General features: G+C 48.2%; 2 protein-coding genes across 10 annotated transcripts in view; one reads left to right on the forward strand and one right to left on the reverse strand.

The window, feature by feature from the left end:
• LOC111150800 (DDB1 and CUL4 associated factor 6) overlaps positions 1-18,475 on the forward strand; it is a 165,124-nt gene extending 146,649 nt beyond the window's left edge. The window contains exons 19-23 of the mRNA XM_022508408.1: positions 8,089-8,227; positions 9,926-10,082; positions 10,720-10,808; positions 13,459-13,564; positions 18,008-18,475. Of these exons, the coding sequence (XP_022364116.1) occupies positions 8,089-8,227; positions 9,926-10,082; positions 10,720-10,808; positions 13,459-13,564; positions 18,008-18,072 (556 nt within the window). The 3' untranslated portion in view covers positions 18,073-18,475. The remainder of the gene's footprint in view (positions 1-8,088; positions 8,228-9,925; positions 10,083-10,719; positions 10,809-13,458; positions 13,565-18,007) is intronic.
• Positions 18,476-23,216: 4,741 nt separating this feature from the next.
• LOC111150867 (G protein-coupled receptor 161) overlaps positions 23,217-24,940 on the reverse strand; it is a 49,962-nt gene continuing 48,238 nt past the window's right edge. For 8 of the 9 annotated variants that reach the window (XM_022508517.1, XM_022508519.1, XM_022508522.1 and 5 more), the window contains one exon: positions 23,217-24,149. In XM_022508517.1, the coding sequence (XP_022364225.1) occupies positions 23,792-24,149 (358 nt within the window). In that variant the 3' untranslated portion in view covers positions 23,217-23,791. The remainder of the gene's footprint in view (positions 24,150-24,940) is intronic. The other variant, XM_022508523.1, reaches the window with a different exon arrangement.

Raw genomic sequence — 24,940 nt, forward strand, 5'->3', positions numbered from 1 at the left:
ATGATCCCAGGTCCTGGGTTCAAGCCCCACATCGGGCTTTCTGCTCAGCAGGGAGCCTGCTTCCTCCTCTCTCTCTGCCTGCCTCTCTGCCTACTTGTGATTTCTCTCTGTCAAATAAATAAATAAAATCTTTAAAAAAAAGGGGATTTCAGAAAACTTACATACTTAGCCCCTGTCCTCAAAGACTTCATAATCTTATTTGCAAATGGAGTATGCATCCTCTTGATAAGACAACAGAGTATGGGTTAAGAGCAAAATGTGGGGGCGCCTGGGTGGCTCAATTGTTAAGCATCTGCCTTGGGCTCAGGTCATGATCCCAGGGTCCTGGTTCAAGCCCCACATCGGGCTTTCTGCTCAGCAGGGAGCCTGCTTCCTCCTCTCTCTCTGCCTGCCTCTCTGCCTACTTGTGATTTCTCTCTGTCAAATAAATAAATAAAATCTTTAAAAAAAAATAAAAAAAAAAAAAAAGGAAGTGTTCCGCAGGTTTTTTGTTTGTTTTCTTTCCCTTTAGGTGGGATAGGATGGCCAGAGTGAGCTGTGGTTGGCTGTTTCCCTCCCCTAGGTTAGTTAGGCTTTGATTATTTATTACAGTAGTAACCGCAGTAGGGGTTATTAACCCCAGCAGTTTAGGCTCTAGTTTACTAGTTTCCCCTAAGAGCAGACCTTACTAAGAAGAAGATATGCTCTGGCATTTTTCAAAATGGTTCCTTTTCTCCTCTCTGTGCCAGAAACTCAAGGGGATTTTTCTCCAATATTCTGTGTGGCAGTCTGGTGTGGCTCCTGGAAGTAAATCTGAAAACACTGCGGGAAGAACTCCTGTGACTGGAGTCCCCTGGAGTTTTTAATTCTCAAAGCTGTCTACACCACGTCCCTGCAGGTCCTCAGATCACAGTCCAGGTGTTCTTACCCCAGGTCTCTGTCCTGCTCAGCTGTGATTCTGTCTGCCTGTTCGTCTCTCCACTCTTTTTTTTTTTTTTTTAAGATTTTATTTATTTATTTGACAGAGAAGAGAGATCACAAGTAGCCGGAGGCAGACAGAGAGGGGGAAGCAGGCTCCCTGCTGAGCAGAGAGCCCGATGCGGGGCTCGATCCCAGGACCCTGGGATCAAGACCTGAGCCGAAGGCAGAGGCTTAACCCGCTGGGCCACCCAGGCGCCCCCATCTCTCCACTCTTGAGGAACCAGTTTGCCCCGTCTTCCCCGCTCTTACGGATCCCGGAACAGGTGCTGGTGTTTCAGTCTGTTCAGCTTTTTACTTGTCAGCCTGGAGTGAGGACTTCCAGCCTCCTTACATGTAGAACTGGACTAAACAATCTTTGTATCGTGGGATAAACCGAACCTGATCATGATGAATACATGAATACATCTTTCTGATATATTGTTATCAGATATATTGATATATTCTGATAGATTGTTGGATTTGATTTATTTGGTATTTTGTGAAGGATTTTTGTATCTGTATTTGGAATGAATTTTCTTATATTTTCATAATCCTATTTTTGCTAAAAAGTTACACTAGTATTAGAGAATAAGTAGAAAAAAATATCTCCTATTTCCAGAGTTTGTATAAGATTGAAATGATCTTGTCCTTAAAAGTTCAGTATATCTTACCTGTTATCTGGACCTCGTGTTTTCTTTTGGAGATGGTTTTTAAGTACTATTGTACTTCTTTAATAGCTGTAGGACTGTTTCCTCTCTTTCTTCTTTAGTCCGTGTTAGGAAGTTTTTGAAGAATGTGTCCATTCATCTAAGTTTGCAAATTTATTATACTATCTTTATTATCTATTTAATTTCTACTATCTTGAGTTATTACCACCTTCTTTTTCTTTTTCTTTTTCTTTTTAGATTTTATTCATTTATTTGACAGAGAGAGATACACTGAGAGAGGGAACACAAGCAAGGGGAGTGGGAGAGGGAGAAGCAGACTTCCCACTGAGCAGGGAACCTCATGTGGGGCTCGACCCCAGGACCGTGGGATCATGACCTGAGCAGAAGGCAGACACTTAACAACTGAGTCACCTAGGCACCCCTATAACCACCTTCTTATTCCTAACATTATTTGAACTCCCTTAATTTTTTCTTCATCATGGCAGAACTCTGTATTGTTACTCTTTTTGTTTTTTTATTTCTGCTTTCTCTCTCTTTATTATTTCCTTTCTTCTGTTTTCTTTGAAATTGTTGTGTGGTTTATTATTTTTTCCTAACTTCTTAAAATGTGTACATTTAGCTTTTTTTTCAGTAACATCAAACTTGTGGTTAGAGAATATGGTTGGTGTTAGATGCATTCTTTGAAATTCATAGAAACTGACTTTGTGGACTTGTACATGTCAAATTTGTAAATATTTCATGGGCCCTTGAAAAGAATATTGCTCTAATTTTTAATGTGGAATTTTATTTATATATGGCCAATAGATCAAGACTGTTGTGTTAAAATTATTTATAATTTTGGTGTTTGTGTGTTTGTTTTGTCAGTTTGACATATAAAATAGGGAGAAAGGCATGTGGAAATCTTTACTACAATGGTGGATTTGTCTAATTCTTGCAGTTAGGTCATTTTCTTTTTAAACGGAGTTTGAGGCTATTTTTTATTGAGCGCGTGTATGTTACATTGTTATATCTTCCTACTGCCTACGTAGTAGTCCTCTCTGTTCTTAATGCCGCTTTTTATCGTAGTCTGTTTCACCGGACATTAATATAACCGGCCACCTTTCATTGGATTAGCATTTGTAAAATATCTTTTTGTGTAAAACTTTTCCTTGTCCTCATGCTTTCACTGTGTCATAGACAATCTCTTTTTTCTCAACTGGTACGTCTAGTCTATTTAAATTTACTATCATTATGACTATATTTAAATTTGTTTCCAGCTTACTCTAATAATTCTCTTTTACCACTTTTTGTTTGGTTTTGTTTTTTACTCTCTTTTTTTTTAGGATTGATTTAAGTTTTTTATCTTTGTTTTCTAGTGCTTTTCTCTTTTTTTTTTTTTCTTCCTCCATTGGGTTGGAATTTATACTTCTTATTACTATGATTTTATTGTTTACTTTTGAAATTTTATATGTATTTAACTTTATAGTCTTTTATGACTTTTAAATTGGGAGCCAAACTAGCAAAACTATCATAAAAGTATGAATAATATTCTCCAAAACAACTTTGCTAGTGGAAGGCCTTTAATAAATATTTGCTGATTGGCATTCTTCATATGTATATATCATTTTAATTTTCATTTTCAATGACCTGTATTTTTTTCAGTTTTTCCTATGAAATATCCTTTAAGAAAGTTGTTTCAATATATTCATTTTAGCTTATACTGTTAACTGAGTTGCACATCACCTGATTGTATATGTAGGTATAATATATATACTGTTATTTTTATTTTCTAATTTCAAATTTGTGCACTTGAAGCTTTTCTCTTAGATAATTTTCCTACAGTGGGATAGTGGTAGGTACCCTAATCTTGAATCAGAACTCTATAATACAAATCGCATAACTGGAGAGCTAGATTTTATTTATTTATTTTCCTCCAAATTTGTATTTAAATTTTAGTTAGTTATATAATGTAATATTGGTTTCAGGAATAGAATTCAGTGATCCATCGCTTACATAGAACACCCAGTGCTCATCATGACAAGTGCCCTCAATGGCCACCACTCATTTAGCCCATCCCCCCCTTCCTTGATCAACCCTGTTTGTTCTCTAGCATTTAGAGTCTCTTATGGTTTGTTTCCCCACCCCCTCTCTCTTTCCCCTTCCCATTATGTTCATCTGCTTTTTTTCTTAAATTCCATGTGAGTGAAATCCTGTAACATTTGTCTTTCTCTGACTTTCAGTTAGTACAAACACTCCAGCTCTGTCCACGTCATTGCAAATGGCAGGATTTCATTCTTTTTGATAGCTGAGTGGTCGATCTAGATTTTACAATTGAATGGTTAAGCCAAACAAGCGTGAGGCAGTAAGTTAGACCATATTCTATGGCTAACTTTTAAACGAGATGAACATTTTTGACCTGGTGCTGTGCTCACCAGTTCTTAATGATTATCACCACATTAAGTATTCAACTTTAATTCTGTCCACATATCTTGTTTTAAATAACTTGAGCTTCTATCTAAATTCTTAATTTGTCATATAATTTCTTTCCCCATTTATAGCTCCTGAGGCCTTTGGTTTGTCAGCAAGGTCATTTCTATTCCCTCTACTGATACTCTGCTTTCTTAACCAGAGTTTTTTTCTTTATTGGTTTTTTGCTAATCACATCTTTGTATCTAATTGAGAGTGTCTTCTCTTCTACTTCACAACAAAGATCCAACTATGTTTCTTTTGAGAGCATTTAAACTTTAAAAAAATTTTTTATTTTTTTAAGATTTTATTCATCTGGGGCGCCGGGGTGGCTCAGTGGGTTAAGCCTCTGCCTTCAGCTCCGGTCATGATCTCAGGGTCCTGCGATCAAGCCCCACATTGGGCTCTCTGATCAGCAGGGAGCCTGCTTCCCCCTGTCTCTCTGCCTGCCTCTCTGCCTACTTGTGATTTATTTATTTAAAAAATAAATAAAATCTTTTTTAAAAAAAAGATTTTATTCATCTATTTGTCAGAGAGAGAGAGAGAGAGAGCACAAGCAGAGGGAGGGAGAGGCAGGCTCCCTGCTGAGCAAGGAGCCCAACACGGGACTCAATCCCAGGACTCTGAGATCATGACCGGAGCTGAAAGCGGACATTCAAGTGACTGAGCCCCCAGGTGTCCCAAGAGCATATCCCCTTCTCATTATCACCTCCGAATCGGAAACTTGGAGTAAACTAAACGTGTCACCTTTTTGAGTGGCAGTTTCTAACTATCTAATTTAAAAATTCGTGTATATTTTGGATATACAAAGCATAGGAGAAAGTTTTTAAAACACTTTTAAGTAAACCTGTATAACTCATAGTAGTATACCATTTTATGAAAAAGAAGATGCCTTTTCATTATAAAAGTAGGAGTACAACATCGTTATATAATTGTAATTTTAACAATAAAATTGTTATATAATATAATTTAAAAAAGTATTACCGATGATTGGTGTCTGGTTTTCTAGATCCTTTCTATGTATCTATAGAATTTTTCCTCTAAAACTTTTAACCTACATTGCAGATTTGGCAGTATAATGCCAACATTTTTCATGTAGTTGATAATGGATCCTCCTTATCTTTTTACATTTTTTTTAAAGATTTTATTTATTTGACAGAGAGAGAGGGATCACGAGTAAGTAAGCAGAGCGGCAGGCGGGGGACGGGGGGAAGCAGGCTCCCCGCTGAGCAGAGACCCCCGACACGGGGCTCGATCCCAGGACCCTGAGGTCATGACCTGAGCCGAAGGCAGAGGCTTAACCCACTGAGCCCCCCAGGCACCCTTTATTTTATTTTTTAAAAGATTTTATTTTTAAGTTATCTCTACTTCCAGGGTAGGGCTCGAACTCACAAGCCCGAGATGAAGAGTCTCATGCTGCAGAGCAGGTGCCCCAGCCAGGTGCCCCTTCCTTATCTTTTTTAAAGGTGGTATAAGTATTCCAATGTATGGATGTAGCATAATTTATTTAATTAGTCTGTCCTTTCCATGTGAACAATCAGATTATTTCCAGTCTTTCTGAAAGCAAACAGCAGAAGGTTCACTACATTGAAGATTTATATTATACACATGTATGTATAACCTAAAAATAAATAAATATGTAATATTTGTCTTACTTGTTTAAGTTTTGTGTAGTGTACATTTTTTTTTCAGGTTTTATTTATTTATTTGTCAGAGAGAGGGAGAGAGAGCGAGCACAGGCAGACAGAATGGCAGGCAGAGGCAGAGGGAGAAGCAGGCTCCCTGATGAGCAAGGAGCCCGATGTGGGACTTGATCCCAGGACGCTGGGATCATGACCCGAGCCAAAGGCAGCCGCTTAACCAACTGAGCCACCCAGGCGTCCCTGTAGTGTACATTTTTTACAAGTAAAATTGCTGTACCAACACAAAGCAAATAATTTTTTTTTTTTTTTAAATTTTGGGGGCACCTGGGTTCTTCAGTCAGGTGTCTGACTCTTGGTTTTGGCTCAGGTCATGATTTCTGGGTCATGGGAGTGAGCCCCATGTCGGGCTTCCTGTTGAGTACAGAGTCTGCTTGAGATGCTCTCCCTCTCCCACTGCCCTTCCTCCCCCCTCTTTCTATCTCTCCCAAATAAATAAATAAAATCTTTTAAAAAATATATATTTTTAAACATAATCTGTACACCCAGCGTGGGGCCTGAACTCACAGCCCCCAAGATCAAGAGTTACATGTTCTACTGACTAGCCAGGCAGGTGCCCCAGCATATACATATTTTAAATTTTAATAGATATTTGTTTAATTTCTGATAGACTTGAACTCAGTATTGAGTTCAATACTGATACTAGTAGTGGGAATGTAAATTGGTGTAACCACTTTGGGAAATTGTTTGAAAGTATCTATCAAAGCTGAACATATGCACTTGCTGTGGTCCTGCTGTTTTCCTCCTAGGTACAGACCCAGCAGAAACCTGACATGTGCTTGCCAAGGACATGGACAGATGTTGATAGTAGTCGCCACCTAGTAGTCAGAAGCTGGGAGCAACCCCTTGTGCACTCACAGTGGGATGGGCACATGCGTTGTAATGTACGTGTGCACTGTGGTCTCTCAGCCAGTGGGATGAAGAAGACAGCACAGAGGAGTCTTGGGGTGTTAAGTTAAAGAGCGAGACACAAAAATACATGTCCTCCGGTTCCGTGTGATCACTGTTCACAGACTCGCAGATACACGTCCTCCGGTTCCGTGTGATCAGTGTTCACAGACTCGCAAAAGTAACTGGTCCCGTTAGAAGCCAGAGTAATGGTTTTCCTTAAGGGAGAGCAGTGATGGGAATGCAGCACCAGGAGAATCCTGGAGGTTATGCCCCATTTGTCAGCACTGGTGGTGGTTCATGGGCTTGTTCCGTTTGTGAAAATTCCTTGTGCCACACACGTGAGATGTTACGCCTTCCTGCATATGCAGTCTGCGCCAGTGGAAAGTTTCCAGTAAAGGAGTTTACTTTTTTTATACATAGAATCACTTTCAAACCCCTTCCAGTAGTGTCTGTTTTCCTATAGTCTTGCCATTCTAATAGACATTAACCTCTCTCTAATCTGGTCGACACATAAAGAGGTCAGTTTGTTGTTTTATTTTTATCTTATTAGTGAGGCTTAGCATCCTTTTGTATATTTACTGACTGTTCATTTCTTCTGTAGTGGCCCTGCTCTTGTCCTTTACCTATTTTTCTGTTATAGTGTTCATTTTACTTACTGATCTGTAGACTTTTTTGGTCTATTCTGTGTCAAAATACAATGTTTTAAGTAATAAATTCAGACTAACAAACTCATTAAATATATCATGTGTTAGGAAAAGTTTCTTCTGATAATTAAATCAGTCTTAAAAGGGCCCATTCTTCTCTCCAGCTCTGTAACCAACTCAGGTCTTAGGAGAGTAAAATCAGCCTCATTAGCTCCAAATCTGTACTCTTATATGGGGTCTGTATAGACTCTGTTTGAAAGTCCCTGTTTGATTGTACATACAGTAATGCTCTCTTTCTTTACTAGTCTGTTCTTTGCTGGAAACATCTTTACAAAATCTCAAAACAAGTTTACCCTCTGCTATTACATGTTACCCTTTATTTCTTTTCTTTTCTCTTTATGCCCCTGCATTTCCTCATATGGAGAAGAGAAATGATATTGAATAGGATTTGTTTGTAGTAAACTTGCATATTGATTTTGTCTCTCTTATGTTTTTATAAAATAGCCCTTTAAAAACCAGTGTGCCGCATGCTGTTTCCTTCACTTTCTCAACCAGTACCAAATTTCTAAATGAGCTCTTCACTAAAATACTTTGTTTTAGTAACTCAACTAGTCTGATGGAGTCTCACTGTTGTGTCTGCTTTTTTATGCTTTGGTTGGGGATGCCGTCTTGAGATAACGTTTAGTTTAAATATTTTTTAGACTTTACTGTATTTTAATGTTCCTCATTTTGATTCCATAGTGGCCTGTGAATGTTTTGAAATTTATTTTTGTTTTTTTTCTTTTAATATGTAATTCGTAGACGCTCTGCTGTTGCCCGCATCCAGGAGTTCTTCAGGCGGAGGAAAGAAAGGAAAGAAATGGAAGAATTGGATACTTTGAACATTAGAAGGCCACTAGTAAAGATGGTTTATAAGGGCCATCGCAACTCCAGGACAATGGTACCAAATGCTCATGGCACTCTTTGGAGAAATTGCAGATTGATAATATGAATATTTTCCATAATGGTAGTCTTTATGTATTGCCGCTGGGGTCCGGTGCAGCATTATTGTGCCTTCACGGTTACCTCGTTATCCAGACGTGGTTGTTTTAGTGCTGGTAATAGATTGCCAGAGACCATTATTGTTCACAAGAAAATTCTGCCCTACTAAGGAAATGCTGTAGAAGTTTAAAATTTTTAGCTGGTGCAAATAACAATTGCTCCTTCTTCTCTCTCACGCGTGCTGTATCTGTATCTGTATATAGACATATATACGGCTCATTTTAGCACTCTTTGTTGATTTGGAGAGAAAGATTTAGATATATGAATCCAGGCTCATTGCAAAATGTAGTCTGATTACTTTATAACAACTCTTCTTAAGATTGACAAGTGAAGATTTGTTTTAGTCACTTTGTCTCTCTAGACAGTGTGTCCTCATCTATGATATAAGAACAGACCAGATGATCTCTAAGATCTTTTCAAGTTTTACCGTCCACAAGTCATACACCCAGTGTGATTTTAATTCTGCACTAAGGGGATCTTGTAAGGTGATTAGCATGTTGTAACTCGAACGCTGAACTATTCATATTTAGAAGGTGTTGTTTTCATATATTCGTTGAGTCGTCCAGAAGTATCTAAAGAATCAGTTTTAATCTGTTCTCTCCAGAGTTAAGGGTAAATGTTCAGTAGAGCTTGCAGTTTTCGGTCTAGGGATCCTGAGTCCAAGCACAGGGTGGGTGTGGAGCTTACTTTAAAAGAACTTACTTTGGGACAGGGAACTGCTTAGCTTTTTCTATAGATACCATTGGTGGTAACAGTTTAATCATTCTAAACACAATGCTCACTATTAGTAGAAGGAATCAATGTATATTTCTTATATTTTGCTGGTTAAAATTCTATATGAAAATATTAGGGGTAGGAATAAAAAAGAAAAGTTAAATAAATATAACAGTAACTCTAAGTAACAACAAAATTGTCTCCCCTCTTTGGTTTGGCAAAAATAACAAAGTAGCAGCTGCTGATGAAATGGTTGAAAAATGTCCTGAACTACAGAGACTCTGTGTGGCTCATTGATACACATCCACTGAAGATGTCATCCTAAGCATTCCAGTGTGTCCTAGTCCTTTTTCTCATTGCTTCGTAAAAGTAAATATGCTTACATCCGTCCTTCTCAGTTGTGAGAGAATAGCTAATAAAAAGATTATTGGTACTTTCTGTTCTTCCAGCATAAAGCGAAATACAAAAGGGAACTATTCCTTTTTTTCTGTGATTTGTTTTTATTATCTTACAAAGCTAGAGTGGAACCATTTTTGGAACGTTCAACAACATGTAGACATAGAAGTTTCCATTATACTTTCCCAAACCCAGAAATCCCATGCATTTTGCAGCTACTAATACAGCACCAACTGTTGCCAAGTACTGTTCAAGGCCCTAAAAATACAACCGTGAACAGAACATAATCTCTGTTTTCAAGGGGCACCTTTCATTACTTACTGTTGGATCATGCTTGCTGATAGTCTCCATCATTTAAAAATAATAGAAGACAAAGAGTCTCTTCTATTTTTTATTTTCTAAGTCAATTAATATTTTCAGTTGCAAAATAGAATCTTTGTTTTAGTAACTTTGAATTTTCTTATAATTTTCTTTTTTAAACCCTTAGATAAAAGAAGCCAATTTCTGGGGTGCTAATTTTGTGATGAGTGGTTCTGACTGTGGCCATATCTTCATCTGGGACCGTCACACCGCTGAGCACTTGATGCTTCTGGAAGCTGATAACCACGTGGTCAACTGCCTGCAACCGCATCCGTTCGACCCAAGTAAGACGGCCTTTGGCAGGAGTCAGCACGCCGGCTCCAGTTTTCTTCTGGCTGTCGGTGCACGAGTAACGCCAGCGCTCCAGAAGGCAGTCAGGGGAGCCCGTTATGACTCTCCTTGGGTTTAAAACAAAAACACTTGTAACCTCCTTTTGGCACAGAGTATGGGGAAGTAGATTAAAGACTTTATTCTTTAATATTTCTTCTAAGTTTTACAAGTTGCAAGAGGTTCGGCTGACCACACTTGGCTCTACTCCGCCTGCGTCTCCGAGCCTCGTTAGTCTTCCCATGTCCGAGTTAATCTGACAGAACAAAGGAGCTTGGCTTATTCTTGCCTTTCATTGGACACTGCCCATGTTTCTCCTAAAAGAGCAGTGGAGAAGAAAGAAATTGGACTGACTACAAGTTGGTCTTAACATTATGTTCTAGGGTAACTTTTAGGAAATCTTCTAAATAATACTCTCAGTTGACCATTAAATGCGTCAGGACCGTATCCATGCCGGCTCAGTTCTGCTGCACATGTGTGTGTACACACACAGACACACACCCCTAACATACATGCATAATGTGTGACCTATGTATGCGTGTCTTAACGTCGTGTTTTTATGCCTTATATTAATATGAAACATTTTATTTCTAGTTCTAGCCTCATCTGGCATAGATTATGACATAAAGATCTGGTCACCACTAGAAGAGTCAAGGATTTTTAACCGAAAACTTGCTGATGAAGTAAGACTTATTTATAATTATTATAACGCATATATCACTTTGTTCCTGAAATGCTTTCTTAAGAAGACTTAAAGCACCTCATTATTTTCTTTTACTTTTTTTTTTTTAAAGACTTCATTTATGTACCTGACAGAGATAGAGACAGCAAGAGCAGGAACACAAGCAGGGGGAGTGGAGGAGGGAGAAGCAGGCTCCCTTCCTCCCCCACCCGGGCAGGGAGCCTGATGTAGGGCTGGAAATCAGGACTCTGAGATCATGACCTTTTGCCAAAGGCAGAAACTTAATGACTGATCCACGTCCACCCAGGCACCCCAAAGCAGCTCATTGTTAATCGGTAACATAAATTTATTCAGTTAAGGAGGTCAAATTTTAAGAAAAAGAAAAACTAAGATTAAAACATGACTGTAATACTAGAGAGCTAAACATCAGAATATTATTTTGCTTATTATAATATTGACTATTGGTAATACCAGGTTATTATAGTTTAAGAAAAACAAATTGACTGGTTTTGTGTTTATTGCAATGAAGAATCATTTAAAAAACCTTGGGGCACCCGGGTGGCTCAGTGGGTGAAGCCTCTGCCTTCGGCTCAGGTCATGATCTCAGGGTCCTGGGATCGAGCCCCACGTCGGGCTCTCTGCTCAGCGGGGAGCCTGCTTCCTCCTCTCTCTCTGCCTGTCTCTCTGCCTACTTGTGATCTCTGTCTGTCAAATAAATAAAATCTTTAAAAAAAAAAAAACCTGAGGGACACCTGGGTGGCTCAGTTGGTTGAGCGGCTGCCTTCGGCTCGGGTCATGATCCCAGCGTCCTGGGATCGAGTCCCACATCGGGCTCCTTGCTCAGCGGGGAGCCTGCTTCTCCCTCTGCCTCTGCCTACCACTCTGTCTGCCTGTGCTCATGCTCTCTCTCTCTCTCTCTAACAAATAAATAAATAAATAAAATCTAAAAAAAAAAAAAAAAAAAAAACCTGTGCAGGATGCCTGGGTGGTTCCGTCGTTAAGCGTCTGCCTTCAGCTCAGGTCATGATCCCAGGGTCCTGGGATCTGGCTCCCTGCTGAGCAGGGAGTCTGCTTCTCCCTCTCCCTCTGCCTGTGCTCTTCTTGCGATCTTCAAAAATAAATAAATAAAATCTTAAAAAAAAAAAAAAACCTTCTGTCCTTTTAAGAAAATGAGTTTTACTATGGCTGTCCTCCATAATCACAGCCAAATAAGTATCAGAACAAATGATTGGAGAATCTTCCTTTACTGTCAGATTTTAAGATTTCTTGAGCTCCTGGTTAAACCAACAGTTTTCAAACTGGACTCTGTGAAGCTCTAGGTTTTTTGTGGGCTTGAGAGAGGGGAAGGTAGATAATGCAAAAGCTGAATTCTGGGGTTTTCCTCCCCAACTTTAGCCAGGGTTTGTATTGGTGGGTTTTCCTGTAGGATTTCTTACGAACGTAACGATTCGTGGCATTAGGCAGCTGCTTACTGGCGGCCGAGCTTCTGTTCGTAGGTGAGTGTAGCTCACGTTGATGCTGCACCCTTTTAAAAACATGAAATAAGGGTCCGTTGCTAAAAAATGTTATTAGTAAGTTAGAAAACCAGTAGTCTAGACCAAGGTTGACAGTCACAATTCCCGCATCTGCTTTCTAATAGACGTTTATAAACTTCGCATATGTCAGACGTAGTGCCGAATTGTAAAAAATAAACCTTCCCTCAGAGCATATAGACTGGAGGGAAAGACAGACAATGAACAGTCCGCCAGAACGTAGAGGGGCACGCAGAGCGTTCTGGAAGCCTTGCAAAGAAGCAGTGTGCTCGTAGGTGGGGCAGATGGATGGGGGAGTCTCCAGAGGAAGTACGAATTGGACTGAGTTCACAAGGCAGACAGAGTGCTAAGGAGCCCTTGAGATGAAGGGTTGGCACTTTCCAAGGTGTCCTAAGGTAAGTGAACCGCTGGAGAGTGGATAAGAAAGCAGCTCCTTGGGGCGAGACTGTAAAGGGCCCTGGGGGTGCCCTGCGGGACTGAAAACGTGTATGAAATCACTGGAGAGCCATTGTCCAGATTAGCCCCTTCGTCTTCCTCTCCTCCTTTCCTCCCTTTCTTCCTTTTCTCTTTTGCCATGAACTTTGCCCTTTCCCCTTTGCCCAGATCCCTCGGTGTTTATGGACACTCAGTCCCGTCTTGGTACATAAGACACAAGTCATTGGTAACTCTTACCCGAAAGTTTATTTTTCAAAATTACTTTGCGTCAGTCAAGGTGATGTTTTCTTGAGAAACCTGAGCGGCCCCGGGGAAATCATTTAACACGGCTGTGTCACTAAGTGCGTCAGCTCTGCCACAGGGAAGAAGAATGAGCAGACACAGGTAGCTGCTCTGGGAAACAAACCACAGGTAAAAAATAAATTGAATTCTTAAATGTTTTAAGGAGCCTCTTTGGCCTTTGTCCTTCTGCCAGTTGAAGGAGTCGTGTTGTGTGAGGCCGCTCCCTCAGGTGCACGGTGAAGTCGCTCCGTGGTGGCGAGCGGCCTTGGGCTGGAGATGCACAGTGCGCGCGCGGAGAACGAGGCGACTCTCAGACCTGCTGGGAGCCCGCCGCTCTCCCGGGCGGCAGGAGGGGTGCGGCTACATCGAGGTCTTGATGCACTTGTCCTGCTCGCCTCCTAGGTTATAACTCGAAACGAACTCATGCTGGAGGAGACCAGAAACACCATCACGGTGCCGGCCTCGTTCATGTTGAGGATGTTGGCCTCGCTGAATCACATCCGAGCCGGTGAGAACTGTCACGGTCGTTAACACCATGGTCGCGTCATGTTACTAGTTCGGGTCTGCTTGACGGTGGTTCGTACAATTTCTTCTAACCACAGAATGGAGGCGGCGTAACTTCCGAGCTAGGAGTTCGGTGAACTCTTGATCTTAGTGCAGTAACTTAGTTCCTCACGAACCAAATGTATTGAAAAGTGTCATAATGAAACTTGAAAACTTTCATCCGCTGTCCCTTCTCTTCTCAGCATGGAGGATCCTACCTTAACCCTAAAGAGGAAGTACCCTGTATAGTGGATGTGGTGAGAAGTAACCCTAGCTCAGACCAAAATGAATGTAACCGCTTCTGCCAGGGTTGAAACACAGAACCTCCGCAAGGTTTTTAAATATTTTTTTTTTGTTTTCAAGGATACACGGTGAGGAGCAGTGCTAACGAAACACAAAATGTGTGTATTGTCACTGACATCGAGAAGGAAGTGCATAATCTGTTTCTAATCCTAGAAAAGATCAGTATCCGTTACAAACAAGATACATCTATCCAACAAAAGAGCATTTTTCTTTACTGATTTCATAAATTAAGTTTCTAATACCTATAATGTATCAGGCACTATACTAGTCATTTCACAAATTTTTCCTAATTAGCTCCAAGCCTTTACAGCGTTGGTTGTAATGACTTTCCGCAGGCCACGCAACCCGTGAGCGGAGAAGCCTGAATGCGAAACTGGCCTCCAAGCCCTTCCTTCCCTTTGACCTCGGGAAGGTCACTTGCGGGAACACTTTCAGGTCGTGAGCGTGACGTGCAGGCCTCTGGGTGACCTGAGCTCACACTGCTTCTCAGGCTCTCGCCCAGCGTGCTCTCCACCCACTCTGGCCCTCTTTGATCTGGGGACACAGCAAAGTCTCCTCTCCCTCAGGATCTTCATCGTCCTCCCCCACCACCCCCCGACCCTCACTTTTAGTCGGGGCTACGTCTGCCCATTCCTCCGGCCTTCGTAAGCCGTGAACCGGTTACACCACTTCCTTAGAGAGAGGGAGGAGGGCAGACACAGTATGCCCAGCGGAGGAAAGGGTAGGCAGCATTTTTCAGAGTCCTGGAGGAGAGAGTAGTGGAGCACATCTGAGGAAGTAAAAGAAGCCCGTATGAGGTGGGGGGGAAATATGCAAATTGTTAATATTAACGACTGCCTGGAGAGAGTGGGAATTTTGAATGGGCTGTGAACAGAAAAGGTCAGCAGCCCGACAAAATATCTTCGCAGTAACTTGTGGGTTCCTGTATTAGTAAACTAATCACTGTAACACTTAAAATTCATCCTTTCAGATTTCAGATTTGAGGCAGCATTGTCTAGAACAAGACAAACATTTGCCGATTAGAATTCCTAAAACTCGTGTGTTCTTGTAAAGAGCTTATCTGGCAAATGGCTCTTCCGGGGTTTTTCTCTAGGAAACCACTGCTCTCTCATGGGTGCGGTCCGTCTCACGCAGTGGCTGATGTGCCGTGGTTTGGCAGCTAACAGGACTCCCCTCCTCCCTTGGTTTTAACACTGGTTAAGTTTTATAGCAGGAAGATTCCCTTTCTTCCATTTCATTTTGCTGTCGGTCAAAAAGATAATTTCTAATTGGTTTAGTAAACTTAATTCACTCTCTTGCTCCTCTTATGTAAAAGACTGGAGAGAAAAAGTGCACGAGAGTTGCTTTTGTCGTTAAGATGTGCAGTTACTTGGTGAGCCGGTTGTCCAGCCCTGTCCTCTCCTTCCCTCCTCGTCTCCAGGATCCCAAGTTCGATCGTGTGTGCACATTTGAGGTCAGTCAGGAGGGGACTGTGATGGCGCAGGCACAGGCCAGCCGCGGTCCGGTCCAGCTCCTTCTCACCCCCAGGGAGCAGCGCCTTCCCAGTGGAGCTGTGATTCTCCACGAAGGCGGCGCGTTGGACCCTGGCTTGCTTCTTAAGCTGCAGTTACTTGGGTCCTACCCCCTGAAGATTTTCTCTCACTTTACTGAAATAGGGCTTGAGCTTTTGCGTTTTCCAAAATGCGGGAGAAGACATCCTCAGGAACACGTCACTGAAGGCTGGAGTCTAAATGTGCGGTCTGTGTCCATGAGATCGGGTTCCCCGATGTGGGACGAAGCAGATCGGGGGGGCGGACACCAGTGGGCCAGTGGCTCCGGCCATGAAACCACCCACCTGAGGCAGAACAAAGAGCTAGAAATTCATCGACTCCACTGCCCAGGAGCAGGCACGAGGGGCAGAGGACAGGCAGTCTGCCCCAAGCCCGAGGGTGGGGGCCGTTTCTAAAGAGGGAAGGTGAGGGGCCTGACTGCAGAGGACGTTCTCCCGTGTTTGGCACCTGCGCCTGGTTGTAAGTAGCCGCTGGTTCACTAGGGCCCGGAGCTCCTCCGAGCTGGGTCTCTGCATGGAGAAGCAGCTCTTGTTTTCCGTCTTCATGGAGGAGAGGGGAGTTGCTCAGCGCCTGGGTCTGTAACTGCCGACCAGATAGCTGTCAGCATCGCGCTGCTTTGCAGTTTTCCTGCCTCGGAGGTGTAGCATTTCCGGAACAAAAGATTTCGTTTAATTTATTCTCAGAAGCTGGGTTTCCCCTCTGAGAGCGAGGAGTCTGCAGCAGCTGGTTGAGATGGGTTTGAGAAAAGAACAGGTATCCTGCCTTCTTCCGCCTTCTGGAAGCCACTGCCAGTCACTCATTGACTGGTATTAGACCCTCTTGGTCCTCACTGGTCTCCTTACGGCGTGCTCTGGACTCTGCAGAATCCCAGGCCTACCCTGAACTCCCGATTCGAAGGCTGGGACAGTTCTTGTTAACCCTCCATTTCCCCATCGTCATTCACAGCGTGACAGAAGGAGTTTGGGTGGGAGTCCCACACACTCCTTGCAGGGGGACAGGAATATTTTGCGGAATTAGCCCGTCATCTGCGGGACTCCCGTTCGTGGGGATCTGGTCGGAGCTGGTAGCAGCTTCGTGTTGTGTTCTCTTGTGCAAGTTTATCACACGAGAAAGAGTGTCGTCACTTTTACGCTGACATTCCTTGGGTTAGCAGTCCCTCCACTGCACGCAGAGTCTGGTGACCTGTGAGGGTCTGTCCAAATCTTGGTTTTGTTCACTTACTTTGCAAATGTATAGGTAATAATGAAAATAGCTAAAATTGGTATAACTCCGGTTGTAAATCATAGACACATGCATTATCTCCTTAGTTTGGCTTTGAAATGGGGTCAGCACAGGGGTCTAGTCCAGTTTGAGTTGGGGCTTCTGTGGTGGCCATGGTTCTGCACTGCTGCCTCCTCTGTATGTGCCGGTGTAACACAGCTTGTTAGTAAAACTCACATTCACGTATTCCGAGAGCTGTCACTGCACCTCCTGTCCTAGGCTCTGAGATACAAGATAGAAAGAAAAAACTCGTACCCTCCCAGGAGCTCAGAAAGCCCTTGAAGTCTGGCGCGTACAAAGACACGCAAACACACCAGGCCTACGGTTAGGGTGAGCACCGCACGGTAGACACGGCGAGCCTGGTGCGCAGAGGAAGGACTTGATCGTTCTGCAGGCTGGGCGTCTGCGAAGTCTCGGGAACATTTCCCAAGGGGGTAAAAGCTGTATTGCGATGAGTGAGCCGGAGCTCGGGGCGGGTGTCCCAGAGAGGAACGGCGAGTGCACCTGCCGATAGCTGGAGAGAGCGAGCTGTGTTCACTCACCGTCTGTGATCCTGTTGTCACTTGCGTAGTTAATCTGGATAAGCTCCTTGAAGCCAGAGACCACGTGTCCGTTTTGGCCACCGTTGTGTCCTTAGCACAACACCGGGAACGTAGCAGATACTTAATTTAAAAAATCTTTCTGTAGAGGCACCTGGGTGGCTCAGTGGGTTAAAGCCTCTGCCTTCAGCTCAGGTCATGATCCCAGTGTCCTAGAATCAAGCCCTGCATCGGGCTCTCTGCTCCGCGGGGAGCCTGCTTTCCCCCGCCCCCACCTGCCTCTCTGCCTGCTTGTGATCTCTCTCTGTCAAATAAATAAAATCTATAAAAAAAAAAATCTTTATAAACAGAAGTACACAGATCCGCGAGAATGGTCCCCGGGCTCCCCCACATCCTCCCCTCAGTCGGTCTGGTGGCATGATACACCTCCTGAGGCTCCTGGACTCCCAAGGAACATGGCTTGAAAACCACTGCTAAGAGACCATGATAGGTCTAGATCCCTAGGGCTTTTCTTTTTAATTGTTAGATATTTAGAATGACGTGTATATCAGAGTTACAGTGCTGTTTCCCTTACTCTTTTTTAACTTGCTTTCAGCGGTGAAAAATAACTCACCCACACACAGAAGTGGAGTGATTCTTACATGGTGATGTGTTGGACTGTATGCATTTTAATGAGTTTTAAATAAAAGGTATTGAAAGTTATTTTAGTTACAATACTGAAAACATTTCTTTTTGTGCATTTCATATGTTTTCCAGACCGGTTGGAGGGCGACAGATCAGAAGGCTCTGGTCAGGAGAATGAAAATGAGGATGAAGAATAACCAGCTCTTACTGGCAAGCACTTAGATGTTCTGAAATTTGTATAAGACATTTATTATTATATTTTTTTCTTTACAGAGCTTTAGTGCAATTTTAAGGTTATGGTGTTTGGGAGTTTTTCCCTTTTTTGGGATAACCTAACATTGGTTTGGAATGATTGTGTGCATGAATTTGGGAGAGTGTGGAAAACAAAACTAGCAAAATGTTTTAAAAACTTTTTGCCATGTGTGAGGAGTGCTAGAAAATGCAAAGTGCAATATTTTCCCTAACCTTCAGATATGAGAGCTTGGATCAATGTGGAAGAGTAATTTTCATTAAAGTGAAAATGTTGGTCAAATAAATTTCTACACTTGCCATTTGCATGTTTGTTGCTTTCTAATTAAAGAAGTTGGTTGTTTTAAGATATCCTGAATTTGACGTTTTATTTCATGCCTTACTACCTTCACCCACATTTTCCAGTCTTCTCGGTAACATAAGACTCTTGATTCTCGATTTGCTAATCTTTCCTGTTTTGGCTTCCGTGAGATAGAATCACACAGAGGAGCTTTTTTTCGCTTCTCCTTCCAGAGCACATTATCTTCACTTCCAGCCCCGTCAGTCCCCATTAGTAGAGCCTCTCTCCCCAAAAATAGGATTCGGCTTCCAGCAGCAAGCACAGAGCATCACGGCCGGCTCCCGAGACGCGCTGGCGCACGCTCGCCTGGAAAGCTCTGGCTTCTGCTCGTCCTCTCTCTGCCTTCTAGATTTCAGCTGAAAGCTGTTGACCGTCCTGTCTTAACCATCCCGGGTCTTCCTTGACTCGAGTGTTCAACTCCGCCCGACTTCGGCTGCCTCCACCCAGGTCTGAAACGCTCCTGCAGACTCAGCCCTGCTGTCGTGCTCCCTCCCCTGCCCCAGGCTGCCGGGTGTTCTCCAGCTGGGCGTGGATGGGACTCCAGTGGCTGGCTCAGTCAGTACAGATGCAACTCTTAATCTTGGGGTTGTGAGTTTGAGCCCCGTGTTGCATGTAGAGATTACTTGAAAAATCTTTTAAAGGGGGGGGGGCGCCTGGGTGGCTCAGTGAGTTAAGCCTCTGCCTTCAGCTTAGGTCATGATCTCAGGGTCCTGGGATCGAGCCCCACATCAGGCTCTCTGCTCAGCAGGAAGCCTGCTTCTCCCTCTCCCCCCCTGCTTATGCTCTCGCTCGCTCTCTCTCTCTCTCAAATAAATCTTTAAAAAATAAATAATTAAAAATAAGAGTGTTCTGTATTTCTGGGAACAGCCCTCCCTGAATCTAGCTGTCTCGGAGGTGTTCGTGAACAGCACGAGGATGGGTGTGCGGAGGGGTGTGTGGTATGGGCGTCATCCCTCCCGCTTCTACAGCCCTCAGCTCCTGCCTGCTCTGTGGCCTGCTCCCTCGAGGGAGGCCCCACTCCAGGACATGGAGGCACACGGTGGGCCAAGGGGGACACAGAGTCCACAGTCCAAGTACAGATCCACAACTTCCACAGCTATACATGCACCAAAACAGATATTTAATCAGATAAAGCTATTCTAAATATGCTTCTACTCGTTTATAAATACGATGACTTATAATACTAAATATTTTTTTATCTTTTAAAAAAAACTATCCAAAAACTTCAAGTGAAATATGTTTCAGGATTAGCTTGCTTTTGTTTTGCTTTGAGGGTTTGTAACAACTTCTGTATCCAGAGGCCCAGTATCAGAACACGGCCCAGAACCCCGTCTCCTAGCGCACCCACACCCGAGTGACGGGCCTGCTTCCCTGATCCTCAAGCGGCTGTGCCTGCCGAGGCTCGGGATCCCCGGGATCCCAGGGATCCTCGTGGGGCTGTGTTTTCATCTGGGAGGGGCTGAGCTGTCGGTGCCGTAGGATATTCCAAAATGGTGGTTGGAAAAGAAAACCAGAAATGGCTTCTAATTCCCAAGCTATTAATATTCAGGAAAATTCTGAGGGAAATGAACACAGACCGCTCTTTGTATTACATTCTGAAAATAACCGAGCAAAACTGCCTTCTTGGTAATCCTACCCAGATTCAAGTTTGTGCTTTGGAACCTTCCAAACAAATCCAGTCGCTGGCCTCGGGTTGCAGTTTTTAGGTCTGGCCAGCCGATATCAGGCTCCCAAGCTCTCGGGCCTACTGCCCTGTCTCCCACCTGCTGCCGTTCTAGTGACGATGACTCAAATGTCCCTCCTCCTCCCCTCCTCCCCTTTCCTCTGCACAGTCTCATGGCCAAGACCTGGCACTTGACCCAGACTCTGGCTTAATGTACTTTGGGAGGTCAGACAGGCCCTAGGCTTTCCCAGGCCTCCCTGGATTCTGTGTGTCCCTGCTCCCTAACCCGGAAGGGTGGTCAGACTGTCCCCTCCTATAGTCACGTATGACCGCCATTTCCCTTTGCTTCGGGGTGAACTGGGATGTCCCTTCCGTCTCTCGTGGGATTCACCTGGGGTTCTGCATACACTGTGGGTCCCAGCATGGACTCCCCTCCCCTGTGTGGCCTCTTGCCACGGGGGCTTGGAAGATCACGGACTCCGAGAGCCCGAGACCCACGGCCAAGCAGGCTGTGAGGGAGGTCAAGGCCGAGCTCCTGCCGGGTTTGGGACCAGGCAGGCCCTGGGGTGGGGAGGGACCGTCTTCGGGCCGCCGCTAACAGGAGAGCTCGTTGCTCCTTCAGCCTCTTAAATTCCAAGCGCCGCGTCCCCCTTTCCTCCCCGACTCCTGCCTTCCCACAAGAGCCTCGTGTGCGGCGCAGCGAAACGACCACACGGCGGCCCCCAGCGCCTCCCACCCCGGCGCCAGTTCTCCTCCGGACGTTCGCTTCCCGGCCCGCCGCGCCCCTGCACCCGGACGCTCGGCTCCAGCCCCGCACGCTACCGCGCGGCCCCCGCCGTCCGCACGGTCGCCTCGGAGGGGGCCCGCCTCGCGGCCGCGTCCCCCGCCCCGCCGAGTCGTAGCCACGGCACCCGCCCCGGGCCGTGCACGGAGGCTCCGGGCTGACCCTCCGCACCCGCGGCCCCTGCAGGGACGCGTCTCCAACCACGCGCCTCCCAGGGCCTCCCGCGGGGTGGGGGCGCGCCCGGAAGCCCTGACCCGCGCTGTCCCGCGCGCACCCCGCACAGCGGCCCGGAGCGGGGCTGGGGAAGGCGGCGCCCCTCGACCCCCCGTCCCCGTCCCCGGCGCCCCGCGGGTCTCGCAGGAAGCGAGCGGCCGGCCGGGTCCGAGGCACCGGCTCCGCGCGGAAGCCGACCGGCCGGCCGCGGCCCCCTTCCCCCCGCCCGGCCGGCCCCGGCCCCACGGCCGCCGCCCTGGCCGGGGAGGGGGCGAGGCGCGCGCGCCCCCGGAGCCCCCGCACCGGGCATCCGGGACACAGCACAGGGACCCCGTCCAGTGGCAACTTCCAGGAGAGGGGCAGTGACGGGCACCAGCGCTCGACGAGGTCCCGCCCAAACCGGGACCCGCAGCACCGAGGCCCTCGGCGACCGCGCGGCCCCGTGTCCCCAGGAAGGCCGCAGGCCGCCGCGGCGCAGCGCGGAAAGCCGCCGGGCCGGGCTCAGGGGGCGCCGGCGGCAGGTGTCCCCGAAGAAGCCTGGGGGACGTGAGAAAGGGTGCGGGTCCTCCGCGCCCCGCTGTGCCCCGCCTCCCTCCGCACGCGCTCCGCTCGCTCCGGCCGGTCAAGGCAGGAGGGTTTCGGAACCGCGGAACGCGGGGAGCCCCGGGTCCCTCTGCCCGCCTGGACACCTGCCTCCGTCCGGGACGCGCGCAGCGCTGCGGGCCGGGCCTCCCCGGGAGCCACAGGCCGGGGCTGCAGAGCGGCTGCCCGCGCCCCTGGGGCGTCTGCACGGGCCGGGGGCGCGCGGTCCCGCCGCTCCTCGGAAAACCGGAGACGGCCGGGAACCCCTCTGCGCAGCCTGGGGTTCCCAGACGGCTCGGATGAAACCCTGGTGGGTCCCAGCTGGCGTGGGATCTGCCCGCCAGTGGGGACTTGGGTCTCCAGCCTCTTTCCCTGGAGCCCAGCCTGTGCGGTCCAGAGGCACCCCCTGCACCCCGGGGGCCAGGCCGACGTGCTGCCCTCGAGGCGGGCGCGCAAGCCCCGGCCGCCCCAGCCCAGAGAGCGAGGCCATGTCGCGGGTCCCGGCTGCGCACGAACGTGTCCCTTTGCTGGCAAGTGCAGGGGAAATGCACGGTGCGCAGAAAACGCGATGACCTCAGATTCGGGACCCCCACCCCGGCGGGAACAGAGTTTGACCTGCACGTATCAGCAGAGCCCACAGGGCAACCCGCCTCTGCTCCCCCGAGAAGCCACTGCCCCCCACCCCCAAACCTAGACCAGCACCCGGCACCGCCCGGGAGCCCTGCTGACGGGCCTGGTCCCCAGGAAGGCTGCAAGCCCCACGCCGCAGGAAGGGCCTTCAGCCAACAGCTGGCCACCGGCTTCTGGCAAAAGGACGCGGCACGGCACCCCGGGAGCCATCGATGCCCCAGGAACACGGTGTGGGGGAACAAGCTTTGGGGAGGAGCCGCCTCTGGGACCCGCCACTGCTGACGGCCTCGCGCTCGGTCACCGGCGGGAGGCCGGATGTGGGGAGCCCCTGGCCGTGCTCCCCCCTGCACAGCTGCAGTCCCTCCTCACAGGGGGCCAGGCAAGCTCTCGCCACACAGCTTACACCCCTGCAACTTCTGCATCCGGGTTGGGGGCTGGGGTCGGCCTCCAGGGAGGCCCCTGCTCTGCTTGGGTCGCAGGGCGCCCGTCAGACAGCATCAGCGCTGTGCCCGCGGTGGTCAAAGGGTCCCCCCCCACCCCCCAGATTCAGAGAACAGCAAAGATCACAGTGGGGTGCAATCCCGGACACCCTCAATCCAACCTCCAGCCCCTCACCCCGCTCTCCGCATGGCTCTGAGAGGGGACACGCAGTCCGGAAGGGCCCAAGCGGCGAGCCTCTCTCCCACCCCTTCCTGCCCCAGGCTGCTCCGGGACTGGGGCCCCAGCCGGCGCCGAGGACCCGGGTGCTCTGAGCAGGAGCTCAGGTCGCACGCACAACCCAGCAGATGAGGTTTCCCTGCGTGGAGGGGCTTCCTCCCAGGAGGACAGCAGCTCTGGCTCCCGCACCACAGCCTCCGGCCGCCTGGGGAAGATCGGGGTGTCTGAACCAAATGGACTGTTTTTTTATTCTGGAAATGAAACATCCCGCCCCTTCCTCGTCTCTTACAGTGGTTGCTCCCTTCTTTTGAACAGCAAAGCGTCAGTCAACAGGGAAGCGGGCAGGACGGCCCCCACCCCTCCAACAGCAGCCCCACGGCCGGAGCCGCCCCCCTAATGCCAGCGGGCAGCTCCCGCTGACCGCAAGGTCCCCACCAGGACGGAGGCGTGCGGAGCCCACGTGAGGGGCTCTGCTCTAGGTTCTGTGCGGAGCGGTCGGCGGAGCCTACATCGGCCGTGCAGAGGCCCAGGGGATCATCCTGCTTTGTTGGGGACACCTGCTGTCCTCCACAGCACACCGCAATGGGCTGCCCTCCTGAGACCTCGGGGACAGTGCCCCACGCGACTCCCGGGTCCCAAAGAGGCGGTAACCCATGTGGTGGTTTCCTTCCAAGCCAGGGTCCCTGGTCCCCCTTCTACACGCCCCCAAAAGTCATGGCCACATCTCCGCTGCTGGCCTCTGTGCCTCCGAGGCTTCTGGTCCCATCACCATGACCCACCCGGAGCCGGCATGCGGCCTCACGAGACCCTGTACTTAGTGTTTTCCTGGTGGCGGCCCCCAGATGTGCTTCCCCAGGCGCCCCCCTGCAGGACCGTCCACCCTGAGCCCCTCATGTCCGTCCTGCGGCTCAGACGTTCCCTTCCTCGATGCTCTGCAGCTGCAGCCGCTGACTCGCAGGCGTCCTGCTGCCCCGGCGGCCCCCGAAGCCAGCCCCGGGGACGGTCCGGGCCGTGGCCAGGATCCCTGGCAACGCCTCCTCCCCGAACAGCTTGACTTTGGCTTCGGCCTCTATGACTTTGGCCAAGCTGGCCGCATAACCGTCCAGGGACTGGTGCAGCTCGGCTCCCACGCGAAGAACGGGGCTCCTGGCAGCGTCTGAGGGAGAAGCAGAGAGGAGGTTACCGAGGGCCGCGACCACGGGCTGCGGGAAACGGGCCACGGACGCTTCACGGCCGGGGCAGGCGGCGACGCAAACCGAGGGCCAGTTCCCGAGGCTCAAAACCTTGGCGTCCCACTTCCTCCCCGGGGAGGCGTGGAGCTTCCCCGACCTGCCTCCTGGGGGCAGAGGGAGGTCTCGGCACCCCTCTTCCCAGGGTCCCGTAACTGTGACCATGAAGCGAAGCTGCCTGGCCCACAGGGGCCTGACCAATACTTCCCAGTAACGACAGTCACAGTTCCACACCTTCGCCAGGATTCCCTGGTATCAGCGCCCCAGAACCATGTAACGTCCACGCCGCCTCTCTCCCGGCCGCACCGGCTCACACCGGCCAGACCCTCCGGGCTGGAAGTGACATCAAGGTCCGCAGGCCCCACCCAGGACTAGGACCCCAACAACCCACGCCGACAGAGAGAGAGAATCTTCACCCTCAGCCTCACACCCACTGCCTCATCACTGCCCTGGCCGCCCATCTCCCCCGGGCATTCGGCAGGGCACAGCGCACCTCCTACCCTCACACCTCCTGGGGCGCGGCGACGGCCGCCCCACGTGAGGCGCACTCCCGCCGTCGCCCGTTTCCGGCCATCCCCGGCCAGCCTGGGCGCTGCTCCACACGCACGGCGGAGGAAGAAGGGAGGGACGCGGGCCTCCCCCTGCGCCGCGCACCCGCGCCCCGCCCGGCCGCAGACCCGCCGCCCTCACCACTGCGGTCCCCACTGAGCCAGCGCGA

The sequence above is a fragment of the Enhydra lutris genome, unplaced genomic scaffold (assembly GCF_002288905.1).
Source record: "Enhydra lutris kenyoni isolate GAN:26980312 unplaced genomic scaffold, ASM228890v2 scaffoldscaffold24, whole genome shotgun sequence".
NCBI classification, from domain to species: domain Eukaryota; kingdom Metazoa; phylum Chordata; class Mammalia; order Carnivora; family Mustelidae; genus Enhydra; species Enhydra lutris.